The 26,937-nt window shown below is 35.4% G+C and overlaps 1 protein-coding gene and 1 pseudogene across 2 annotated transcripts; both read right to left on the reverse strand.

Moving 5' to 3' along the window:
- Positions 1-1,608: 1,608 nt before the first annotated feature.
- Positions 1,609-11,927, reverse strand: LOC122305526. 2 transcript variants are annotated; one of them, XM_043118129.1, is made up of 22 exons: positions 11,720-11,927; positions 10,819-11,373; positions 10,471-10,727; positions 10,256-10,345; positions 9,826-9,960; positions 9,594-9,715; positions 8,818-8,982; positions 8,330-8,435; positions 7,957-8,062; positions 7,754-7,864; positions 6,751-6,914; positions 6,534-6,651; positions 5,621-5,845; positions 4,983-5,173; positions 4,237-4,404; positions 4,025-4,130; positions 3,720-3,857; positions 3,400-3,558; positions 2,846-3,052; positions 2,324-2,518; positions 2,165-2,236; positions 1,609-1,993 (listed from the first exon to the last, which is right to left on the reverse strand). In XM_043118129.1, the coding sequence occupies exons 1-22, from the start codon at positions 11,765-11,767 to the stop codon at positions 1,835-1,837; spliced, it is 3,597 nt and encodes a 1,198-aa protein (XP_042974063.1). In that variant the 5' UTR covers positions 11,768-11,927; the 3' UTR covers positions 1,609-1,834. The 2 variants fall into 2 exon arrangements, with proteins under 2 accessions (XP_042974063.1, XP_042974064.1); XM_043118130.1 differs by lacking the exon at positions 10,256-10,345.
- A 7,399-nt stretch (positions 11,928-19,326) lies between these two features.
- LOC122305019 lies at positions 19,327-23,387 on the reverse strand (annotated as a pseudogene).
- Positions 23,388-26,937: the final 3,550 nt, after the last annotated feature.

Genomic DNA, 26,937 nt, shown 5'->3' on the forward strand with positions numbered 1-26,937 from the left:
ATGACCACTAAATTTACTAGTTGAGCTAGAGTAAGTTGGGGATAGCAAAAAGGAAATGTGGGTTGAGTTTAAGAGATCTAGAATGTTTTAACATTGTTATGTTGGCTCAACAACTCTGGAGATTATTACATATTCCATCATCATTATCTACTTTGATCCTCAAAGCAAAATATATTCCTAACTCTACTTTGTTTGAGGCAGCTGTACAAAGACATCTTATGCTTATAAAAGTATTCTTTCACCTCAAGAGTTGCTTAAGAAAGGCTTATGGTGGAGAGTGGGAAATGGTAAAAGTATTCATATTTGGAAAGATAAATGGATACCACGTCCTGTGACTTTATTCAGTCTCCAATAACAATTCTGGATGAGAATGCTAATGTGGACAACTTATTACTCCCAGGTTCAACTGAGTGGAATATGGATTTATTGCAGACTTTGTTTAGTGCAGATGATGTGGTTTTGATCTCTACTATATATGTCCGAGTCCTCTTGCTAGTGATGATAGGTTGGTATAGAGATGTACTAAGAATGGTTGGTTCTCTATGAGAGGTGTCTACCATCTGCAGTTGGATTTATGCAACAAGAACTCCTGTGGGTCTTTTGAAAGTAGTATTACAGGGAATTGTTGGCTGAGTATTTGGCAGTCCAATATACCTCTAATCGTGAAAAATTTTATGTGGAAAGCTTGCTGCAATATTCTACCAACCAAACAAAATTTGAAGCTAAAAATGTTGTGAGAGATGCACTTTCTCCAATTTGTTTCATAGTAGAGGAATCTATTGAGCATATTTTGTGGGAGTGCCCCCTTCTGCTATTGATGTATGGTGTCTTTGTAATAAGAAATTTAGAAATGTAATATTATGGGTCTCATGTTTATGGACTTAGTTATGCTCTTGGAGGGATGTCCTGAAAATGTAGATTTTGAGTTAATGATGATTACTGCTAGAGCTTTATGGATAAGGAGGAGTAAGTTACTTCATAACAACTTGTTCCAACATCCATCTCATGAGCTATTGTGTGTGGCTCAAAATTCTCTAGAGGAGTTTCAATTTCTGATGCAATCTTCAGTTTCCAATTCTGCAATAACAAATGCCTACATGTCTTGGGAGCCACCAATGTCAGGTTATGTTAAGGCCAACTGGGACATTGCTTTGGATCATCTTCACTAGAAAATGGGAGTTGGTATTATTATCAGAAATGAGCATGGAGAAGTTCTAGCATCAAAGAAAATTCTCAAACGTGGATGTCTTAACCACATATTGCTGAAACTTTGGGAGCTTTTATGGCAATTTCATTTTGTTTGGAGTTGGGTTTTAATAGGATTGTATTAGAAGGTGATGCCAAGAATATGGTGGAGCTCATTCAGAGATCAGATGGATTGTTTGGCACTTGCGAGCATCTTATTCATGATATTCAGATCCCACTCTCTAACTTACAGAAATGGGAATTTCATTTTGTGCCGAGGGATGTTAATCAAGTGGCACATAATTTAGTTAAAGCTGCACTTTTTTTTTTTTTTGATACATTGGGAGGTCGAACCCAAGACCTCAATTTTGGAGAGAGACTTGGTGTTATGCCATCTTTGGCACTAGCTAAAGCTGCACTTAGTTTAATTGATGAATCTATTTTCTTGTGTGGTGTTCCAGCTTGTATTTAGGATATTGTATGTTCTTACTAATGGAATTCAGTTTGTTTTCCTCCAATTTTTTTTTTTAAAAAATAAAATAAAAAAAATAAAAAAATAAAAAAAAATAAAAAAGAAAGAAAGAAAAAATGAAAGAAAGAAAAGAAAAGATACGAAAACATGGTTTGGCAGTTGGAGAAGTGTTGGCTGCTATACATAGAAAAGGGAAGACGGATCTGTTGCATTTGCTGTGTCTCTGCAAAGAATTGATCGAGCTTCAATAACAGAACGAGGCGGCTCAAGATCTTTCTCTTGTAGGGCATTTCCTTGCAATCGCTGCATTTGAGAAGCAAAGGTGTCTTCCAATATCTACAAAAATCAAAACAAAATCATAGGATTGGCTCAAGTTTGACAGGAAATTGTACATGAGCAATGACTACGGTAGAGCAGCACCCGCCACAAACTTGAGTATGCAGAGCGAGAATGCATAATGGTCTTGAAAATAACTAGATAGAGATGAGTGATCTTAAATTTACTTACCACCAGAGCGTAATAAGATCCGTTATACCAAAATCGATTTTCCTTTCTTTCTTCGAGAAATCTCAAAACAATCTGGCATGAACAATTAAAAATTTGAAATGCATTAGACTTTCGGAGAAATTTAGTTAACCTGTTAGATAACACTACGATTTTCTTCACCTGTCCCATTCTATCCCATAATCCACGGCAGGTCGCAATGAATATCCAACTAGTAAAAACCTCATGCAAGTTGGATATAGAGCCCGTGAGTTGTGAACTCAGCAATTGCATTCTTTCACGAACCTCAGCCTCTCCATCCTCTTCCTTCGTTTCCTCCAGAATCCTCTTGAGCCTCGTGTTTCGATTAGATTGCATCTGAAAAAATCATTTTCCCATAAACTTTTGATGATTTGTATCAAGAATATAATAAAATTAATTAAATCTACTTTTTTCCATTAACTAAGCTTTTGGGACAAATGATGATTTCACATGGTATCAAAGTTTGATTCTGAGTTCGAATATTGAATCCACACTCTAATTTATTTAATTAAATATTTCACAGGTTGGGCCATTAAGGAGGAATGTGGTCCACATTCTCACTTGTCTAGGGCAAGCATCAGGGATATGTGAAAGAGAAATGTACAAAGAGACAATTGAGTTTGAGTATCATTCAAAGGTTACTGGATTGTAGATAGAGCTTACATTGCTAACAAGCTTCTCTACTAGTGCCTGCAAGTAATTCTTGTATTTTGTTCTCAAGAGAACTGTAATCGTATTCATCTGCTCTCCAAACAGTGACTTCTTATCTCCCTTGGTAGGCAGATATGATGCCCAAGACTTTAAGGTTTCCTCCACTCTAATGTGCAGGACATCAAGGATTCTCTTCATGGTGTTCAGAAAAATTCCCAACTGGTGACAAGAAAATAAAGGCGAGATATATAAATGCAAAGAACTGAAAATCTTGCAGATGCACGTATGCAAACATCAATATGTCCATTTGCTTGTTACTGTCTAACTTTGACCTCAATTCAGTTCCGACACCTCTTTAAATTCCCAACTGGTGACAAGAAAATAAAGGCGAGATATATAAATGCAAAGAACTGAAAATCTTGCAGATGCACGTATGCAAACATCAATATGTCCGTTTGCTTGTTACTGTCTAACTTTGACCTCAATTCAGTTCCGACACCTTTAAATTCCTGGTGACTAAATATTGATACCAAGCTCTGGAACATATATAGATACAAAGCACTCACTTGGTTAGGAACATAATAGATCGTCATTGATTGTCTTCTTGTGAGCTTCTGAACCTGCATATTAAGCTTCTTCTGAATACTATCTTTCAAAGGTGTCAGTATGTCATTATATTGCTTCTCCAGTGCTTTTATGATTGCCCTTTCCACATTTGCGACAGCCTTTCAGAAATCAATAAGCAATGGCAAAGTTTCAGCAGATGCAAGAATAATTTGTGTAAAAAAGTGTGTATACTTAATTGGACACAGAGAGAGAGAGAGAGAGAGAGAGAGAGCACTAATGGCCTTTAGATGGTAACCACAAGAAACAAATCGGAACTTACACTTTCCAAAATCAATGAGTACTGAGGCCATCGATTGATTACCACTTCATACTGAATGAGGTTGTCTCTGATCTTCTCATACATTTCCACTGCAAATGGTGAGGTGGAATGATTTGTCATTACTTCAGACCATGGCACCTGTATCATCATTTTGGACACAAGAGGTTAATTTGGTTCCTCATTCAAACAGTATCTTTGGTTAACGCTTGAGATTTGGGCTGGCATGGGGAGGGGTGAGAGATGCACACGCCCAAGTGCGTGCACAAACAATATGCATACAGACATTAGTTTCAGATCATAAATACCTTTTCTGCTTTGCAAAGCTCAAGTAAACTAAGTTGCATATCTTGCACCCACAAAATTATGTAATTATGGAACAAATTCCTTGAGTTTACACCACCCTGCACTGGACTGAAGCAAACAGGAATGTTGTTACCATTATCTTCCCAAATATTCTCAGTCAAAACAAATGCAGGAAAAGTTATTGTGGAACCTGTATTATGTGTCTTTCACAGACCTGATATTCCATGATTCAAGATCCCTTTCAAAATCAGCAGTTGCTATTACTAGTTCATTTACATGCAGCATTGGACTAGAGGGAGGCCATGCAGCAAGGAAGCCTCTAAGCCTGTTGCACAACTCAGTACTATAAACAGCAGCTGTGACTTTGGACAGGTCAATTGAGCTGGAAAAAGCCCCATGTGTCAGAAGATACATGATATGTTAAAGCATGCAGGACAAAATTTTAGGAAGTTCCAGATCCATATGGAAGTTTTAAATTTTTAGGAAGTATTGGCAGTTAGTTCCTTAGTGCATACTATCTTGCTTGGTATCATTGGAAAGTCTTATGCTCATTCCAGAGTAAGCGAGGAGCACCCTTTGAATCGAAGTCCCTCCGCTACTCCTAGCGGATGGTTTTTAGTACATATACAAAACTATAAAATACAACTGTAGTATCACATTTGAAAAAAAAAGACAAATTTTTAGAAGCTAATAGAAAAAAAGAAAACAAGATACTTTTGACAGAAATATCATAGCTAAAGTTAATTCACATCCTAATAGAAGGGCTAATTGCCTTCTTTCCCTTTTCTTCTTCTTTTTGGAGGGTGGTCATGGTGGTTGAGAAGTACGGGTGTGTATGAAGCAAGCATTATGGTCTTATGAGCTGAACTTAGAAACTAAAGATCCTTTCCCTTCTCTTATGTGAGGTAATAAGCATTCATTGTTTGTAAATCAGTGTTTCCAGAATCAAATTCCCAGTACCTGGGGAGTATATGCTGGTCATGGATCTTGATGTCTGCCTGAATTTCATTGCCTATCTTTATAAATAGATTCTTCATTTTTAAGTATGCTGTGGAGATGGTAATGGAATCCATAAGGAAGTTTTCGGAGTTGCTTGACATAAACTCATCAGTCTCTGCCATGTGCTTCCGACATCTCCATTTTGCTGCTGTCTGCATATGAATCCCATTTGGTTTAGAGTTCCATTCTGCCTGATATGTTGAAACATGAAGAAGAAGACAGGCAGTTCTTAACTAATTAATATATCAAGAAATTTCATGGACTTTCATTCACATATAGACCATGTCTTCAGTCCCAGTCTGCATCATCCAGTTATCCCACAACTAGATCTGTTGGAAAATTGTCATTGATGCTTAGAAGATTTCACAAAGTGAGTTCACAGGTCATTTGCATCAGGTCGTGCAAAATCTGTTTCTTTCTCTCCTGGGGAACTAATAACAATCTTCATATCTAGTCTAGCCTAATTTATAATCTAAAAATATCAAATGGCAGATTAGTGCATGCTATATCAGTTACCAGAAATTCCATCTGGTACTTGCACATATACTTGCAATTCTATTCAAGGAAATAGTGTGTTGTTGGTAACAAGGTTAACTTACCTGAAAATAGGTTCTCAGCATAGTCTGCGTGTCTAGAGAAAGGATATCATGAAGCAGAGTGTAAACTTGGACAGCAGGTGCTAGAGCTGGTGCTGCAGTCTCTTGAATTGAACCAAACAAGTCTGCTAACCCAGTAGCAGAGTCTTCATCTAACGATTTGTAGTTCTCAAAAACATTTGCCAAAAGACTTTCTATTTTGGTTTCACAATCCAATAGTAGGTTTTTCTACAAGACAGACGGGACAAAGAATAATGGAATAAAAATGTTTTGCCAGAGGGCATATGCAGAAATGACATGCTAATTCTTACAGGCACCAAGTGGACCAATTTATATATGCTCGACAATCATAATACACACACACACACACACATGACCAAAAGAATAAACTTTGACCTCAAATGGGAAATACTCTAGCCACAAATGGATTACACAAAAGTAATCCCACAAACTGATGTAGTATGATGTGGTTCGTCGATTGTGAAGTTACTTTTATTATAAAGTAGATCTAATAGACGATATGAAACCACGTCAGTTTGTGAGATTATTTTTGTGTAATCTTTTCTGGCTGTAGTAGTACTAATCTCAAATTGGACAAGTTTCTACAATGAAGCAATATGAGTGCAGATGGGGATAACATTGCATGTACGATCACTGTTTATAAAATTGACTTGGGTCATTCCTGTTAGAGGTCAAATTTGAAAATGTTAAGGCAAGATTGCATTCAACAATAAACTTCTTAAATGTTTACATAATATCTTTGAAGCATAGAGACGGTAGCTCTATTTGCGTCTTCCACAATCTAACTACATCTGCTTGGCTACTATAATTTCAAAGTAAATGAGAAGCATGAAATTTTGACTTACGAATAAATAAATGCTAATGTATGCAATGTGGATCTTCTGTAGAGGATTACCTCTTGCCTGGTCAAAGTTTTCTCACTTCGAGCCTTTATTATTGGTACAAGTAACTCACTCACAAGCTCTAAGCAGTCTTTTGTTGGAGTGGCCACCTTCATGACGTGTGAAAGATATCTACAAAAAGGCCAAGGTAAGGGAAAATGTTGAGAACTTAAAATATTCATAGCCATTTTAATTTTAAAATGACTTAAAAAATTTACATTTGTTTAGCACCTCAGCTTTGTATATGAATTGGAAACGCCATAGTAGTCTGCAAATTCAGTTAACAACCACTTCCAAGGTCCATGTAACGACAGATTCCGGGAATGAAATTCCTGTGCATGCATTGCTGCCTCCAGTAATAAATCATATGCTAGAGTTTCCACAACAGGTCCACTCTGCAACATGAGAGGAAAAAACAGTTCAAAACATAGATTTATATATGCATGCACGTGCGCACGTACACACACACACACACTTCATTGACCTAACTCACATTCACATATCATCACATACAGCACATTTTCTCATTATTCAAATGGATTGGTAAATGAGCTCCAGCTAATACGCAGATACGACTTAACATTCACATTTCTTCAGATACACAGCATTTAACCATTCTATACATGGATTGAAGACCACCAATATATACATGTAGAACTTCGATAACCCAGAAACTGTTTTTTTTTTTAAAAAAAACAAAAATTGATAAACAAAAACTTTATTGATAAATGATCAATAGGCCTTGCCCAAGTACATAGGACGTATAAAAGAGAAAGCACCTAGCTAAGGAAATAACCCAGAAACTGTTTGACATATAGAACTGCAATGATCACACACATGCAAACTCCAACTAGTATTGAAGAAATTATTTGAATCCATAATCTCTTAGAACTCTAATATGCAATAAGAATCTGAAATCTGACATATAAATCATCTGAATATAATCCATATCCTACCCTGTTCTAGACATATACATAAGACAGACTGTTTGAGTTTCATGCCTTAAAGTGGTATAAATGCCTTCTACGTCATCTTTTAATATATCACTCCAATCCATGTATCGAGCTTTTGAAGAAAAGTCTTACATGAGGTCCAACTAGTAGCATGTTTTTTGTAGTGGTCATTACTGGATGAGTATTTAAGTCAATTTCACTGTCCCAGATGGTGTTATCTTACAAAATAGGAAAGTAAAAAATTGTGGTATTCAGCTAAGTTGAGTTCAAGGACATCATGCCTTTGTATGATTAGTGTCATTATTACTGACTGTACAGCCAACAAAGAGCTGAATCTTCCCAACACATTCTTGATCATCATGGTATATGGGCCACCACCGAATTCTGTCACTCTGCATGGTCAGACAATCACTTCAGGTTAACATATGAACAGAATAGACACAACCTCAATATCTTTAAGAGATTGAAGATGAAGGATGCATACAGGGTTATCGGCAAGGGATGAAACTGGAATTGTCGTTCGACCTTGGACTGAATTTTTTGTGTCTTGGACTTCCACCAAAAGAGCATCCCCTTGGATCTCTGGAAAACTGAAATTAGATACGTGAATAAGTAATTTCCTCATTGCTTGTTATCTCCAAAACTGCAAGTAACATGGAGAGGCAAGCCAATGGTTTGTTGTTATAGGCTATGCTTCAGAATATTATTTACCAACCATAAGTATGTACAATTTTAAAAAAAGACCATCAAACAGGCACAAAAGGGCATCTCTTAAGTAAAAAGCCTACATTAACCTGCTGTGTCTAATACTTTCTTTCCAACACTGCACCAAGACATAAGGGCAAATAGCTACTCACAAGACATGATAATCGCCACTTCCAGGGCGCAAGCAAATAGCAGAACCCTGTCCCCCTTCAGTATCCTCTTTAGCACTCTTCAGTTGGAATAAGCATGAAAATGACTCTACAACCATGAAAAGGAAATTATGAGTAATCCAAAGGGAAGTTTCAGAGGTATAAACAGTCCTCCTTTTAATATCTATGTGATATCAAATATGATTGAAATATGTGAAAGAAAACCACTAAAACCTCCCGCATAGGAGATATAATTCTTTCACCATTTGATCTTCCGAAAATCTAAGGATTTTGATCAAGGAAGGTACAATAAGGCCCCTCTGTAAATTGTTATAAACTTCTAAAGTAACATAAGTCGAGCTGAAACACTTGCATGATCTGTCATAGATGGCAGTTCCACCAGAAGCTTCATCTTTCGTCTCAACCAGTGGGTTTATAGTCAATACTACGAGTGTCGTAAAACAGATTCCAAAATATTTTTGGTGACAAACCTTCAGTCGTCCCTGAGAATGAGGCAGTCTTTATAGAATTTATGCCAGTTTTCAACAGTGATGAAACATGCCGGACGTATTCTGCCCCTGCTTGCATGTAGATTGCGCCTCGCTGTGAATATGTGCTCTTGAGTTTCCTCCTCGGTATTACTCGAAGTTTCTTCACTGCCATTATCCAACAACTACATCTTAGTTTAAATTAAGGAAACCTTGTTCAGGACCTTAATCTGAAAGGAAATTTACTTTCTGCCAACTGTTTGGAAAAGAAAAAGTGAGAATATAAAAAGGGGAAATATATTCCAACCACCGCGCATTTTATAATATGCATCATAAACTACGAAACGTTGCAATGTACAACCTAAACTACAACCTAAATTCTCTATGCATAAGAGAATTTCATATTAGGAATCTTGAAAATGTATCTTCTCTAGGTAAGTGTGCCTTTGTACCTCTGGTGCAGAAACTGATACAAGGCATGACTCATACTACTAGTGAGTTGGCATGGTTGCAACACTTCTTTCAAGAAATCATCTTCTTAACTCCCCTACTCTACTCCAATTTATTGTGATAATTAAGCTCACATATTGACTCTAATGTTGTGTTACGTAAAATCAATAGACATATAGAGATAGATCGTCACTTCATTTAAGATAAGATACTGAGCTGACAAGTAACTTCTACAATATCTATTGGGATGACAAGTAACTCAAAACCCCGTCCTTCCAAATACTGAATTTAGATAAAAACATAGCATAGAAATAACTTTCAGACTTTACCTTCCACTCTTATTTTTCCTACCACTTTCTCTGTGTTCATAGAGCATATTTGTTCAACACTCTTTGTAGTTCTAACTTCCATTGGTTGTACACCTTTGGGGTGTAGCAAAAATTTGTGCAACCTATAAAATGAGAGAACAAGGAGACATACCCAATAAGATATGGAAAAGGCCATAAAACTTCCAAAAATATCTAGTGTCAATGTACTAGCATCAAGAAAAGCATAACCTACCCAAAGGCACTTCGGAGAATGACGCACTCATCTTGTAGAAACTCAGGTGCCTCGGTGCAGCCTCTTCCCCATGCATGTAGGCATAAGCGTATACAAGCATCGTAAGCAATCAGTGTTTGCCAGGCATATTGACCACTACAATGAAAGAGTTAACTAGCCATAATGTTAGGACGCTCTATACCAAAGAAATACAATAATTTAAAGTTGATTAAATGAAAAGAAGGTACCAAATGGGGCCTTTTTGTGTGTATTTTTGTTGTTCTGTAGTGTTCTGTGTTTATATTACTACATTCATCGCAACATATATTAGGACGGAAAAAGAAAAATCTTCTGCTGTACAAAAGGGTCAAGTCTTGTCGTTGGTAGAAATTAGCAGAAGACAACAATCTCCTAGTTACTAGTATCGGATGGAACGGGGCTTAGATTGTACCTGGTACTATAATGAGGTGAAGGATGCAATACGTTGGTTTGCAAAGAAGGGATATGCGTTTCTTTTTCATCGGGAATGATATTTTGTTCTCTGAAACAAAAATTTCCGAAAGACTTCAAACGAAAAAAGAAAAGAAAAAAAAGCAAAAAAAAAAAAAAAAAAAAGACATATCCTCGATCTGAAGAATGGTCAATTGAGGCTGACATCTGCAATACCTTCCACCAAGTTCATTGGTTTCTAAGGATTGTGCTCTACATGCTGTTAAACCTTCACTTCCATTAAAAACGTCTCCTACATTTGGACATATCCCTTTACCAGGTAGATCAGTTTCTATCAGACTGTCAGAAACTCTCAGCGTTTGACCGACAACGTCCTCGAAGCCTTTTTCTTCTCTTCCCATATCAACTATGGGAGGTGCACTTGGAGTTCCCAAGTCCGCTAAATCTTGGATCCATTGGTGACTTCGAGTACCCTAAATCACCGTAAATATAAATCACAATGAGAAACAAGCAATTTAATCCTCTCTACCTCTGCCTACATAGTTATAGGACATCAAACCCTACATGTAGATTGCATAGTTGAATCCGTTTACGAGGCTCGCTTCCACCATCCCTGAGGGTTGCATCTTTCTGAGCACTTCTTCTGGTACCCGATTCGCCATCAGTATATCTTCTGAAATTTTCAGATACTTCAATCCTGAGATTTTCTTTGGACAACACTTTATTCACAGAAGACACGCGACCTCGACTCAAGCTTGTGATTGGTTTGTGACCAGTTATTTCTTGTTCATCACCATAGCATTGTAAAATTGGCTTATCCAAGAAATCAATGTCATCGTCATTAGATCCCAAAGCTTCTTCCTCCGAATAATTGGTATAATCATCATCCGCAACTGAAGCTACGCTCTCATCGTCTTCCTCTTCCAGGCAAGGAGCAACCAAGCTATGCGTGGTCAGCAAGCAAGATTGGAACTTGAGAGGAGGCAAAATATTGACAGGCACGAAAGAATCGCCATCGTAACTGTACGCTAGTGGGGATTTTGGAAATGGGTCAAGAGCAATTTTCTCGGTTAGAGGAGATCGAAATGGTGGAGGCTCTTCCACATGTAAATCTGATCCCTGCAGGTTAATGAAACAAACCTTCAGGAAACCCACTTTCTAATGAATGTCGAATACAAAAATTATAAAAAATCATAATTGCAAATGGAAACGATATCGCCAAGATCCTTCCTAAATAAAAAGCGAGAAAATGAATTCAGAGCCTTTGTCGGTTCTTGGGCTTGTGGTTCCTGACAAAATGACCCCGAAACTCAAAGATATGCACAGCAAACTGTAACTACAGGTCCTCAAAAGTGATGACTATATTAGAACCGCTTTTCAAACAGAAAGAACGAGGGAAATATCACTAAAAGCTAAATTTATTTTCAAAGATGGAAGAAATATGAAGATGTTACAATACATTTACCTGTTTGATCCACTTGATTGCGCTTTCATCCAGGCCTTCCGTGAACATCTTTAGTGATTTTGTTACCTTGGAAGAGAGGGAGATTTTCAGTTGAATTGAGGATGGGACAAGCTGAAAGGGGAGGAGAAGCTGAGCTTAGAAGAAGAAGAAAAGAGAGCGTGATGACCGCTGGGATACTGTTGCAACGGCTAGTTTGACATTTTTTCAAAATGGGACCTTTTGCCGCAAATTTAAAATGACTTCCAATTGAGTGTTTTATCGGCCATAAACTTATAATTCTTTTATGAAAAAAATTAATTGTAAACATAACTATACACTAATATATATATCAATCTAATGTGATTAATCAAAAAGTATATTTTATTAAAAATAATGCTAATTTAAATTTTGAATATGAAACAATCAGTATTGATATGCAAATTAATATGTGACTTTATTTGTACGTAGCAAAATTCTTCTTTTATAACTCTTTTACAAGTTATATAACTCTATTTAAAGCTAGGGTAAAGCAAGGGTAATTACAAAAAATTAAAATGTGTAAGATATCATTGCCCAACTAATTATTTTATGTAAAATCCTGTCTAATTAACTATTAGGATTAACATTACTCTTCCTTAAAATGAGCTTATAATACTATATTACATTTTTGGGTTTTATATTTTTAGCATAAGATTTATTATTAGTTTTTATAATTTTTTTTCTTGTTAAGAGAGTTAGTTAGATTTGTTTTACTTATTGAGCTATAGCACTTAGTATCATTAGTTGTTAAGCTTAAGGGTTAAGTATGAATGGTTTACTAAGCAAGCCAATTAGTACTTCACTTAAGGTCCTTAAACCCTTATAATGTCATGTGCTAAGACTTGAAGCCTTGAACCAAGCCTTGTTTAGTCTTTGTGGGTTAGCCTTAGAAAGGTTTGGCCTAAGTGTGAGGAAGGCATAAGGCCTTTTAGGCCTAACTTAATGTTAGCCTTGACCCATTTATTTTAGAAAAAATCTACTTAGAAGCCACTGTTTGGCTGCATCCATTGCACATATGACGTGATAATGAAGTAAATTTTCCTTTTTCTCCGTGCACAGCTGCACGTTCCCTCTCTTTGGTTTCACTCAAAATTCACACATCCTCTTCTCCCACCCCCGCGTCATGCTCTCCCCCCCTCTGACCCAAGCACAATTTCGACTTCATTTCAGCGGGATCATCATCATCATCATCTTCTTCTTCTTCCATGATTTCGCCTTTTCTTCTTCATTCATTTCTCTGTGATTTCCCCCTCCCTTCATTCGCTCTTACTGTGATTTCTCCCAAATAAATCCATCTCCCCCCTCCATTCATCCTCTTAACTGGCAAGCACCTCAGTCCCCCCGATGTGATTTCTCCCATCTCAGTCCCACGAGCCTTTGTTCCAGTCCCGTGACGGTGGCGCTCCAGACCATACCAAAGTCCAGAGATCTGTGGGAGGGGTAATGTATTTTCATATATTTTCATGAATAATCTTCTTCATGATGAGATCTATTTTTCATATATAGAAAATTTTTAATTTTGCCCCTAATTTACTGAAGGTAGTCGATCTCTAGATTGAATGTTGTCGTCGATCTCAAAATCTAGGGTTTGTACCACCATTTATTCCTTCAATGCACTGGATCTACACGATGCATAATACGATTGAAGGAATAATACGATTGGTCACACCGTTTAGTTAAATGATTCTCCATTTTTCTCTCTAAAATTCTTGATGATGGTTTGAGATATCCTGCAATGTGTAGATTTACGAGAATTATGGTTTCAGATACATTTATTCTATACTTGAGAATGAATAATCAGTTTTAGTTTTGCATTTTATCTTCATGTGGTAGTTTTGCAAAGTCCGGTTTTGATTTGTATCCATCAAAATGGTAAGCACATGGTGAATTGCCCTTGGTTAAAAAAAATGCCACTAACGGAGTAGCTATCTATTATTCATTTATTATAGAAAATTGTAGGAAATGGTAAACTGCTATCTATCATTCATTTATCAACTTAAGCATTAATATATTTTTAAATGCCCAAAATATAAGCTTTGTAATTTAGTACTCCAGTGCTTGTAATTAGATAGTCTTCTTATGATTGGTATTTACAAATCTAAAATGAAAAAATTTTGTTTTAGTACAGTGCTAGAATGACAGAGGATTTACTGAAATTGCAGAAGGAACCACTTAATCAATATAACACTGGAGCATGGATTGATTTCTCGTTATTTTCTATCCAATACTTAATCAATTAATTGATTGTGACTGCTATATTTCTTATGGTTGTTTCTGAATGAAGTTGAAAAATAACCCCCTGGTTTACAGGTTATGGCTATACAATGGGCGGCTACAACTCTAACTGTGACGCACCCAAATTCCGTTTGGGATCGGACGGACATTTGAAGCGTCGAGACATATAACACAAGGTTACCTGCCCCCGTTTATGACATATAAGATGTAATGTTCCTAACATGCATCTAACAATATGCAATATTCGCAGCGGATAATTTTTTTTTTCTTTAGCAATACTATGCACCAAATTGAAAATATCTCAAATGCTTAAAACATACTTCATACATAAAAACTTATTGAACAACTAAAATCACAACACTAGTCCAAAATAGTTATGATCCAAAAGTACTGGAGATGCAACTCCATCGTACAAGTAGTAATTTAACTACTATATTAACATTAACGACGCACCGTCGTTCAATCGACTGTGTCTAGTTGGTCAGCTCCTGATCCTCCTTCAGGTCCTGTAACAAGATCTACCATTCGGGGGGAATGGTAGTTGGGACTACCACAGTGAGATTTGATTACAAATCTTAGCAAGTTAACAAAAAACTTCCACACATGCTAATGATGCATGGATGACAGTAAAAGTATAAATGCATAATCAAATTCATAAATAATTAAAGCATAACTTAGCGTACAACATAGCATAATTGACATAACTTAAATTGAAACATGAACTGAACTTGACTTGACATGAACTTGATCTGAAACTTGACTTAGTATGAACTTACTCTGAAACTTGAATTAACATGAAAAATACATACTCCACAGTTGTTGTGGCCCCATGTATTCTACGTGTAAATACATACTCCACAGTTGTTGTGGCCCCATGTATTCTACGTGTAAATACATACTCCACAGTTGTTGTGGCCCAATGTATTCTACACATCACAATGCAGTTAAATACATACTCCACAGTTGTTGTGGCCCCATGTATTATACACAAACTGAATGTACTCAAGATGAAACGTGACTGGAAAACGAAAGGACTGGAGCCCTGACGTAACATAACATGATTTGAACATAACTTGAAATACATGACCAACTTGAGATAGAAACATTTCGTAACATGGCATAACATATAATAGACAACATATTTAACATGACATACTTGTAATGTATAGTAATACATGACAGAATATATTATGTAACAGATAAACATTGATGACAGAATAAATTCTATATAATAGACAATTACGTGATAACTTGGCATGGCATGACATATATGATAACATACATACATACACTGTAGTTCCTTTACTTAGCACACATACACACTAGACTGCTAGTAAGTTAAAAGCTAACTTACCTCGATCTCTGCGTTTCTTATAAAACTTCAAGTGCGATCACGAGGAACTGTAATTAGTGATTCTAAAAGTTAGAACTAAATCACTAATAATTTGAAATATGAAAAATACTAACTTAAAAAGTAAAATTTTCATTTTACTCTCTACATGTGGGACAATGACCGTTTTACCCATAACTTAAGGATTTTGCATACTAACTCCAAAAGTTTCCAAAATTTACATTCCTCATGTAAATTTTGTCCTAAACTTAAATATCAACTCAGAAAAATTTAAAACAAAACACAACTATGGAAAACACACTATGGCCGAAACATCCATAGGCCATTTCCCTTGATTTTTTGTTGTAATTCCTTTCAACTTCAAAACTCATGCTTAAACCAAAATTTTGCAACAAACATCTTCCAATCCTAAGTTCAAAACCATACGTAAAACATCCATGTATAAAAAGCTAATAATCAACACCAAACTTTTTTTGTAAAAAGATCCAAGCACTTGAATCACAAGTTTTGACCTTAAATCAAAACATCTCCAAGAGTTTCAAAAATCAAATCTTACTTCTAACATATTCATAATATCATCCTAACATCAACCATGCTTTAAATTATCAAACCAAAGTCACCAAAATCACAAAATAACATTTGGAGTTTTTGGTTTTACACTTAGTCCAAAAACAGAAACTTTTTCCTCAACTAGTTTTGATAAATCTCTTGATCTATGACTTATAAATATATGATCTTCAAACTAAACCATCACATGGTTTAAAAAGATGTCCTAAAACATATATAAGCTTCTAATTCAAGATCACATGGTTAGAAATTAACCAAAACATAAATTTAGCTAAGAATATCCACACTTTGGCTTATTTGAATATCTCTTTGCATAAAATTTTATATCTTTGAAACTAACATCAAATATCTTCAAAATAATAATATAACATGTATATAAGATACTTAGGATCCTCCAATAAAATTATTAAAGTCATTAGAATAGGTTTAGACCACCAAAGAGTTAAACTTTCTCAAAACAGAAACTGTTTTTCTTCTTCCAGTTTCTAAGTTTCTAAATCTAAGAAAATATTATATCAAAACCTTTAATCATGCACAAATCCTCAACCAATAGTCACATATACATGTTAACAATACTCCATAAAAATTTCGGACCAATATCTATCCATTAGCTTGGTCAAAAACTCCAAACTATAACATATTCTCCAGTTTATCTCATAGAATGACCTTTTTATAGTTTACACAATATTTGACTGACCAAATGATCTTCAAATGGGGCAAATAAGATATCCATATAAACTAGACTAAAAAAGGAACAACTTATATGAAGGAGACTTTATGATAAAATACTTACAAAAGCTTCGAAATGGGTGTGCAAAAGACCTCCTAAAAGCTGTCCGAGAGAGAGTGTTTGATATTCTTTCAATGGAAAGTGTAAATGAAGATAATTTCGTGGGGAGAGGTGGCTGGAGATACTTATGGATGAGATATGGAAGAGATGAGGCTGGAGTTGAGAGTTGAGTGTAGCTTTCTCCTACCCAAAATATCTATAAAAGATTATCTCATAATATTCTATCCAATAGTATCTACAAAAAATCAACTTAAGATATTTTTATCTAATAATATCTATGAAAATCAACTCAAAATATTTTTACCCAATAATATTCATGAAAATTACCTCAAGATATTTCTTTTTATCCAATAATATCTACAGTTTTGAACAGACGTTTTGTCCGAAAATATGAAAAAAATGTTATTGCGCCATAAGACTTTAAATAACCCTCCGAGTCTAATGGCACAAACCATAATACATTTTGACACTTCTAACTATCTCCAATAATCAAAAACACACTTCTGATACCATAGTAAATAATAACACTAACTATGTAGTTAGACAAAAACCTATACGATTAATGGATTCGTGAAAACTTATGGGGTTTTCACGAGGTCCTAAAGTTAATAGAAATTTCACAATTGAATTTCTAACGGGCTGTTACACTAACTATGGTGCTGGAATGATAGAGGACTCACTGAAAATGCTACTCTTTTTGCAAAGATTTTGATTGAATCTCAAAATGTCCATTCATGTTATGTATTTAGATAGCCATAATATTGGAATGATCCTGAAGTTATGGGAATCTGTTCTTGTACTTGATGGCATTTATTTCATGAACATGCGGTTAATTTGAAAAGATGCACTCATGTGCTTAATTTCAATAGAATATCAAGGTAATTTGAGCTTCATCCCTTGCTAAGTATGATTATGGGCAAATGAGTTTTTTGGTTTCTTGTTGAGTAATGAATTTTTAGTTGTTTGTACTTTTAGGTTAGTAGTGGAGGTCAATAATGCTCCTTCATGATGTAGATGGTTTTTGAATGGAAATAGCTTGTGCACATGATTTGATGAAATCCATGTATGTAAATTGTATGCCATTAAATTAAACCATGTAATAAAAACAGTTTGTGCACATGGTTTGATCTCGCTTGTCTATGTAAATTGCACCCGTCCAAGTATAATGTCATTGGAAGTATCCAAACAAAGAATCAATAAGTCTGAACACCTGCAAATTGCCATTATATTCATGACCTATCCGAGTTCAAGGACTTATTTTTCCAGAATCTAAAATAGAGCATGGTCATGTGCTAAACCAGCCAATATTACTAATAATCACAGCAAATTAGTTGACTAGCATAAGTGAATCTTTACAAATTAGAATGAGCCAGACATGTCTGTCCTAAAGCTATACATAAACATTTGCTAGAAGAGTGAAACATTAGTTCCTATTGTACTATAACTTTGGGAATATAATCTAAGCACAGCAGCTACCCATTTTCACTTTTGAATTGGTCTCGTACTTCTTCACTTTTGATCACCAAAAGTCAAAATCCCTGGAAACATCTTCAGTGGGTCCTCTAACAACCCTTTGGATGCAACTCCACCATCTACACCATGCATCAAAATAAGTTTACCCAAATAGAAGCTACAAACAATAAACCAGAAACAATTGTCTCATAAGCTAAAAAAATAAGTTCATCCCAACAATAAACCAGAAACAGTGAATTTTTCATGGTAGAGTTCACTTTTTTATAAAAGGTACTTATGCCAAACTTATACAGTAGAATGTTCCACAAGCTAATGGTTGGGGCATAGGCAATTCCCACCTGAAAGACAGCAATAGCTCTAAGAAAGATAAAGGGAAGTCTATAGTTGCTAAAGGAAATAGTTCAAAGGATAGATTAGCAAATAACATTTTGAGCACCGTAAAGCAACTGCAATCTGCATGCAAGCCCTTGGAAGAAGCGGGTGAGATATTATCTAGGGATGGGTACAGTGCTTCCAAAGGAGGCTAATCTAAGGTTTTGATGGATGGCTGGTCAAATTGCTTGCAAGAAGGGCATAATCCATTCTCAGTAAAATAATTATAGTTATGTTACTCGTAACTATAATTATTCCAACTAAAGTAGATTTGCTCCCCACACAATTATTAATCTATTTTAAGAGACCAACATGGCCATACCAAACCCATGGTAACCATTCTAACGATCCCATGGATTTCTACAAGCATGCAACCCCTGCAGGGGATAAGGCCCCAACTAATTACTCTCCCCTAAGACAAAAGACAAGATGCTGCATGAGTGAAATGCTCATCTAACTTGTCACTTGAGAGTTTAGCCCACATTAAGGTTCGGTTTGACACTTCAAAATTTTCATCTCAAACTCAAAATTTCCATCCCATCATTACAACTTTCCTAAATTCACATATAAAATATAATAAATAATTCAACTTTTTCTTAACTTTTTCAAATATAAAAATAATAATAATATTAAAATATAATATTTTAATGTTTTATCTTAAAACTCAAAATTCTCATCTTATTACCAAACCGAACCTAAGTAACTAGGTTTTGCAAATGAAACATTGCAAGTTAGAAAAGTTTCAAAATAAGAGTACACATAAAATAACAATTGCATTTCATATACTTAAAAGAACAACCTTCATTGATTTGTAGCATAACCAAATGTTTTCTCAGTGCTGTAAAACATGTATAGAAACCCATCCTCATCTTTAAAAGATTTATAAATAGAGCCCATCAAAGTAGCTGCAGATCAAAGTCATACGAGAGAGCAAATCAGAAAATACTTCTTTCAAAAAAATTCAACAAAAAACAAGTGGTACAAGATTTGCTTGCAACTATACCAGTTTGTGGTAAGGTATTCTTCATAAATACAAAGAGAGCTTTTCCAAGGGTAGGATGAAGTCTGATGCTCAAAATGTGAATAAATTGCCTCACAGGCATGTCTTCGGGAACAAGGTATCTATCACTAAAGAAAAAAATAAAAATGTATCATAGACATACTAAACTAAACATTAATACTAGGAACGAAAAGGTGGCAACGCAAGTTTTAAGTCATGCTCAATCACTCTCTAGATTTCAAAACTAATGCTCCAATGCCCATAAAAATTGATTATTCGAGCACTGCTAAGGTAGTAAGTACACTAATCAGATAAGAAACATTACAACAACAAAATAGCTTCCACCACAAATGCACAAATACAAGTATGTGTTTAAACCCACATTACAACTTTTCCATCAATATCTCACAAATTGCTCAATGATAGCAGTGGTGTATCATTTATATGGATGAGAGTTAATCAAGCTTGAAAACCAAATGCTATAAGTAAATGGGAAAAAGAACATGGAATCAAAATATGTGCTCAGCCTCATCCTCTGAATTTGACAACTTGAAAGCGTGGAAAAGAAACATTGTTCCCCATCAAACAAAATGGTGAAAGTTGAAAATTAATAGGATCCTATCTAGAAACGGGGGTGAGGCCTTGAGATACCCAAATAACACAATTAGAAATTTTCCCTTTAAAAATTAATTAAAACAACAATTGGAGCCTGAGATAACCTGAGCATGCAAATACATCAACAATGTAAACGAGTGAAATAGAAAATATCAATAGATCAGTATCAATTTTAACCAATACCGAGATTCAAATATAAAACACTAGGGGATTTATCTTTAAACAACATTACATGTGTGTGTGTGTGTGTGTGTGTGTGTGTGTGTGTGTGTGTGTGAGAGAGAGAGAGAGAGAGAGAGAGAGAGAGAGAGAGAGAGAGAGAGAGAGAGAGAGAGAGAACTATCAACCTTCAGAAAGGTAAGCGAAAGCTAAAACTTACTTTCTCTTTTCCATTCCAGGAAGATCACTTCTTGAATACCTCTCCACAATTACCTGCAATGGATAATACATAAGCAATTACTCGGAGATAAGGGTGGATTTTTATCTAAACCTTAAGAAGCTAATAAAAAATCTATTGCTTTCAAAAGCATAAAGAAGAAATGTTAAAAAAAATTTTGTACACCATGTTTTAGGCACAAGGCACACCGAATTTTCGCGTTTAAAAGGGAAAAACTGAGACTTTTGGTAAAGAAATTAAACATGTTTAATTCACAGGGAAGGGACGAATATAAATGAGTTTTGACCTTATGGGCATTAACATAAGAAATAATCTATGTAGAAGTAGGAGAGACTTAAGGTGGCACTAAACAAAGAGATGTCGTCCTGAGGTGGCACTAGGAAGAGGAAAAAGACACAGGTTTGTGGCGAGGAAGGAGGGTGGGTTTTGCGAAATGTTGACTTGGTTTGCTCCAATCAACGAGTTCGCAGGGAGCAGTGGCACTGAGCAGACGGAGGAGTGACGCAAGAGAAAGGCATTGACTAGAGAGACGGCATCGCCGGGAGGGTTAGGTAGAGGAAGAACTTGCAGGTTGCTGTCGAGGAGGGAATAGGGTGTTTCAGCAGGATCATTTCGAATGGGGCTGAAAATTAGATTTCAAATTGAATCAAAACGGTGTGTTTTGGTGTAAAAAAAAACAAAAAACAAAAAATAAAAAACCGGAAGCAGCCATGTAGTGAGTGCATTTTGTGCACTGCTACAATGGCTACTATATAGAACTACTCTTTATTTTAAGGCAAGCATTTCAAGCTCAATATTTGTGGATCTTGAGGCCTCTCATGACCTCCTAAAATCTAGAACCAAGGCCTCCCATCAACTCACACCCCAAAGTCCATAAGTCATGCAACTCCCACTCATGTCCTTTTTAAACCCAACAAGGCCCAAAGTCTTATCTTGCATTTTCACACTTATGTTTAAGCCACATACACCATACCATTAGTTTCCCTCAAACCCAAATGGTACCCCATGCCCCTTAGGATTCTCATTTGTCCATAATTAAGTCACTAACTTGAGTTAAGGACATTAATCAAGTTACCCATGATTAGGGTTGTAAATCGGACCGGTCTGGTTTGGTGATTTCAGTCCATCATTATCCTCGGACTAGACAAGACCGAACATCCATAAGGTTCGGTCGGTTCAGCCTAATTATTTTACTATTTTTTCATTATTTTTTTCCAAATAAATTAAATTAAAATTAAGTAAATTATTAATATAGATTATGTAACTAACTCATTATTAATGTAGATTATATAACTAACTCATTAAAGAAATATTTTACTATAATTATATTTATAATGTTGATAGTTACTACTTACTAACTTAGACTTTACTATTTAGTATGCATAATTATTAATAATGTCATACATTTTATATATGGTTAATAAATATTAAATAATTTCATTGTAAATAGATTATTCATGCTTGCTTGCAACTTAGGTATATAAAAAAAATTACCTAATTATTTTAATTAAGTGTAAATAGTAAAATAGGTATGAATGTATGATGTATTAACTATTTACATATAATGACATAAATTATCACATGATTTATGATTTATTATTAATTGATAGATATATTATTTTATATTTTATATGGTCAATGATAATAAATTAGATGAAAATTATATCATTAACTTATATAATTACTATATGAAAATAATATTAATTATTAAAAATATTTTAAAAAATATATGTGTAACACCCAAACCCAAAACAGACCCAAGCCCGCGGAGAAAATTAGCCCACTCATGAAAACAACTTCATTTTGAGGTTAGAAACCTCTTCCTACTTTTCCCTCTTTTCCTTTCCTCTCCCCCAATGGTTTCTCCCCTCCTGAATCTTCCTCCTCCCCATCACTCCATTCTCCCTATTTCTCTCCCCATTTATGCCACTCCCCCACTATTCTTTCTAGTTTCCCCCTACCTCTCAGTTTCATCTCTACCCAACAACCCCTCGAAAACATTTCTCCCAGTCGAACTCCCTCATCACTTCTATCACCTAGTTCTAAGCCACTGCACCACCATTGTGTCGATTGCACCACCATGGATATCACCGTAAGCCTTGAAAGTCCCTTAAAGCAAACTAAGTTACACCACACTAAAAGCAGGCCAACCCCACGTACACAATACCACAACATTCAAGTTGCAGAACCATCCAACCAGCCTCCACTGTGAACCCCCAAGCCACCACAGTTCAAACCCACGCACAAGAAGCCATCCTAAGTTCCTTACTATTTATACACTACCAAGCCTCCCTTTATTGGCCTCTAAAACGACCCTGGATTTCTATTATTATGGTTGCATGGCACACTACAGCCCAATGGCCAACACGACCACCATAGAAAGTTTCCCTCAACCACGGCAAGGACACCTGCACCCTTCAAAACCGCTGACTTGCGAGACTACCTCCACATAAAACCAAAGCCACATCTTAGCCACAAGTCACCCACTTACAATACCTGGCTACTGCCTTGCATCACCTTTGCCAACCGAAGCCTCTGTTTTATGAAACCAAAAACAGATTAAGAAAAACCCCTTCCAAAGCCCTAGGTTTTAGCCACCCTAGGACATAGAAGCATGAGTACCACTCACCCAACCACCGTGAACTACTCAACCTCCACCCCCATGAACTCCACTCTGTCACTGCCACTACAAACAACTAACCGCCAATGGACCATCAAGCTGCCACACCAAAGGATTCCCATGCACCACATATTGGACCGCCACGAAGCCAATAACAAGCTGACGATGCTCAGCTTAGATCTGCATTTTCTCAGTCCAGCTCTGACGCACAACACTTCTCTTTTATCCATACTTAATGGCCGTCATTGACTCCACCGCATGTCGCTCTCTCGGGCTCCATCAACCCCAGTTGTGTCGCCATCGATCTTCACCCAAACCCACCGCTGCTTCTAGCCCTTCCTCGGTGCACAGCCGCTCGATTCTCTCTCTCTCTCTAATGGGAAGAGATTTATCCCTCTTGTACTCTGGCATCTACAAGGGTACAACTAATTACCAAAATGCCCATGCCCATTTATGATGTTTTAAAAAATAAACCATATAGTAGGTTGAGCTTTGTGGGTTGGGGTTAGTTTTTAAATGGATTGATTTTATGTGAGCTTGATGTTTAAATTGGATTTGTTGTATTTTACAAAAACTGTGTTAGTGATTTTAAATGCACTTTATTTTATTATATTAAGAAATTAAAGGATTATTTTAATTTGGGTTGTGTTTAGCATTTTTAAATTAGGCATAATTTACAAAATGTCGGTACCTTACGCAAGCACATTTTTCATAAAATCAACTTCATATTATTTTCTTTTTATGCCAAGCCTAGTATAGGAACCTCGCTTACACATACTTTTTAACTTTTCTGAATCTTTTCACAATTGTGCTGAACGGATGTGTAAATATTCTCAATTATCTGTTCTGCATTACTCATGAAATCTGTATAAAAGAAAAATTATTTTTGACATGACTGGTGTAGACATGAGTAATATTTTGACATGGTATTTCTGAAATGTGCAAAAGAGCGAATATGAAATTTGTGAATTTCGTACATGTTATATAAAAATGCTATAAATGCATTTTGGTTATGTAAAAATGATATGAAAATATTCAATACTTTAGTTGATATGATATGGCATCTGAAAAATCTTTACTATGACTTTCTAATTTTGTATTTGATTTTGTTTTTGGTTCTGATAAGATGACTCTGATTCTGTTATATGGTTGGTATCAATATCTCTAATATGAGTGCATCCACTTTGAAAACAAAGTGATTAATCTGCATTTCTTTCCTGTGTATTCTGATATTGCTTGGTTTGACTACTGAGGATAGTACAACCCTACCACAAGGGTTAATTATAGTATATGATATGATATGGTGATACGATACGATAAGAAGAAGATGTTCAATCATGTTATGCCAAAGGGGTTTTGAATATGAACACTTAGTTTTTGAATATGAACAGTTTGAAATATTGCTCTGGCTTTCTAATAACATGTTTTGAGATTTGCATATTTAAACTGAAATATTCTATTTTTGCATTCTGAATTCTCTGAAAAGGCTCATCTTTACATACTAGTATATATTCCATACTTACTGAATTGTTGATAATTCATCCCTTATCTCCACAATATTTTTTAGAAGATTTGGATGATTCAGAGAGGAATCAAGAATAAGAAGTATGGGTAAGACTATGTGAGTATAGTGGATTGAGTACACAAAGAATACTTTGGGTCCCTTGATTTTGGTAGAGTTTTATCTAGTCGTCTTATATGGTTTTGTTGATGGAAATTGTGAAGGTTGATGGTTATTTTGAGACTTCATGGTATCTTAGAGTAATTATATTAAAGTTATTGGTTTGCAATAATATTTTTTATGGTTTATAGAGAATTTGGAATATATATATTGTATTGTTGGGAGATGAATGTAGGTAATAAGAGTTAACTCTCTGACCCAATTGGGACCGGGGCATTATAGTTTTGGTCCGATTTGATCTGGTCCAAAATTTAGAGATCTCGGGATCAGATCGAATTTCATCGGTCCACATATTTTGGGATCGAGACCAACCAGTTCATAATTTGGTCTGGTCCAGTCTGGATCGAAAATTTTGCTCCAGTTGGTTTTGTTGGTCTAGAATGAATTATTTACATCCCTACTCATGATTAGTGATCTTTAAACCATGTTTTGAGTTTAACTTTCATTCTTAATCTTTTTAGCCTTTTATATCTAAATTTTCTTATTTTATTATTCAGCTGCATCATTTTTAGATCATATTAGAACTCTAGCTAAATCTCCACACATTTCATTGAGGGTAATGATAAGTCAAAACCCTAAACCCACACCAATCAGCACATTTGTGTGCAATGGATTGAATAGCCCCTAGCCCAAGCTTTTTGTGCCTTCTTCTCAAGGGAATTATTGTCTTTTAGCACCTTAAAATACCTTCCTCAATGCAGACTTAGTGTAACTGCCTGTTAGAAATTTAATGGTGAAATTTCTATTAGTTTTAGGAATCTCGTGAAAACCCTATAAGTTTTCACGAATCAACCAATCGCATAGGTTTTAGTCTGTCTACATAGTGTTATCACTCACTATGGTACTAGAAGTGCGATTTTAATTATTTGAGATAGTTAAAAGTGTCAGAATATATTGTGGTCTAAGCCATTAGACTCAGTGAATTATTTAGGATTTTATAGCACAATAACCCATTTTCATATTTTTTGACAAAATGCCTGCTCAAAACTGTGAATTTATTTTTAGGGGCACTTCAGGGAAGAATTTCGATAAACAATTTTCATTATATGTTCATATGAATATTTAAGATTTTTCAGTACTAAATTTATTATTCACTTTTTCTGGAGTGAATAGTAACCTGATAAGCACACAAAATGCATTGTTTTCAAAATCAATGTGAAATGTTCAAATTAGGTTAAAGAAATTTTATTTGGACACTTGGCAAGATATTAGTCACACATAGTGCATAGTATTAGATACATGGTACCATGAAGAATGTTTGATGGTTTTGAAGGAATCAAAGTGTGAGATCATGCCACCTAAGCAAAAACTCTATTCCATCCGACCAATCAAATTGTTGCGAGTCAAAGAGGATTTACATCCTAGTAAAACCCTATATGATGAAAATCCAACCGAGAACCCAAAATCATGGTTAAAACCGAAATCTTAAACAGTTTTATCTAAATCCTAAAGTTGACCTCAAGATCCTAATTGAATTTGTTTCTAACATTGTGTTTAATCGCTTGATTAAATTACTTTCATATGCTATTAATCCTTCAAAGTTATGTTAGAATATCATTATCGAACCTTTTTAATCTTAGATATTTGATTGAGCCTAGAGAAATTGGATTTAGGCTTGATAGCAACACAAACCCTCTTAAAATCCCAAATTGAGGCCCATTAAGGCCGACGAATTTGGCCTCATTAGCATTGCTTCTTGGCTCAGTTTTGCACCCTCACTTGGATGACCAGATCTTTAAAAAAGGGGCCTAAAAGATTCTAGAAGGGATAAGCTAAAGGGGCCACCTCACTCTTTCAACTCAATACTCCACCATGAAAAGATATCTTGGGTTAGTTTTGTCCACTTTTTTTGTTGTCAAGAGCAACGCTCAAGCTCACTCTTAGCAATTAGAAAGAAAACTAAAGACTCTCTCAAACAGCTTTTAGGAGTTCTTTTGCACTCTTATTTATAAGCTTTTGTAGGTATTTTCTCACACAGTTTCCTTCATGAAAGTTGTTTATTTTTTAGTCTAGTTCATGTATATATTTTATTTTTTCTATTTGAAAATTTTTTGATTAGTCAAATGTTGTTTAAACCTCATAAAGTTTATTCTGGATGA

The sequence above is a fragment of the Carya illinoinensis genome, chromosome 3 (genome assembly GCF_018687715.1).
Source record: "Carya illinoinensis cultivar Pawnee chromosome 3, C.illinoinensisPawnee_v1, whole genome shotgun sequence".
Taxonomy (NCBI): domain Eukaryota; kingdom Viridiplantae; phylum Streptophyta; class Magnoliopsida; order Fagales; family Juglandaceae; genus Carya; species Carya illinoinensis.

What these genes read in the sequence shown, in the direction of transcription:
- LOC122305526 (XM_043118129.1), bottom strand. Translation starts at nt 11,767, where the DNA reads ATGTTCACGGAAGGCCTGGATGAAAGCGCAATCAAGTGGATCAAACAG. An exon ending in AAACTTTGACCAGGCAAGAG is followed by an intron (nt 5,846 to 6,533) that starts GTAATCCTCTAC and finishes TCTGTCTTGTAG; the next exon opens with AAAAACCTACTATTGGATTG. An exon ending in CTTGAATCATGGAATATCAG is followed by an intron (nt 4,131 to 4,236) that starts GTCTGTGAAAGA and finishes TGTTTGCTTCAG; the next exon opens with TCCAGTGCAGGGTGGTGTAA.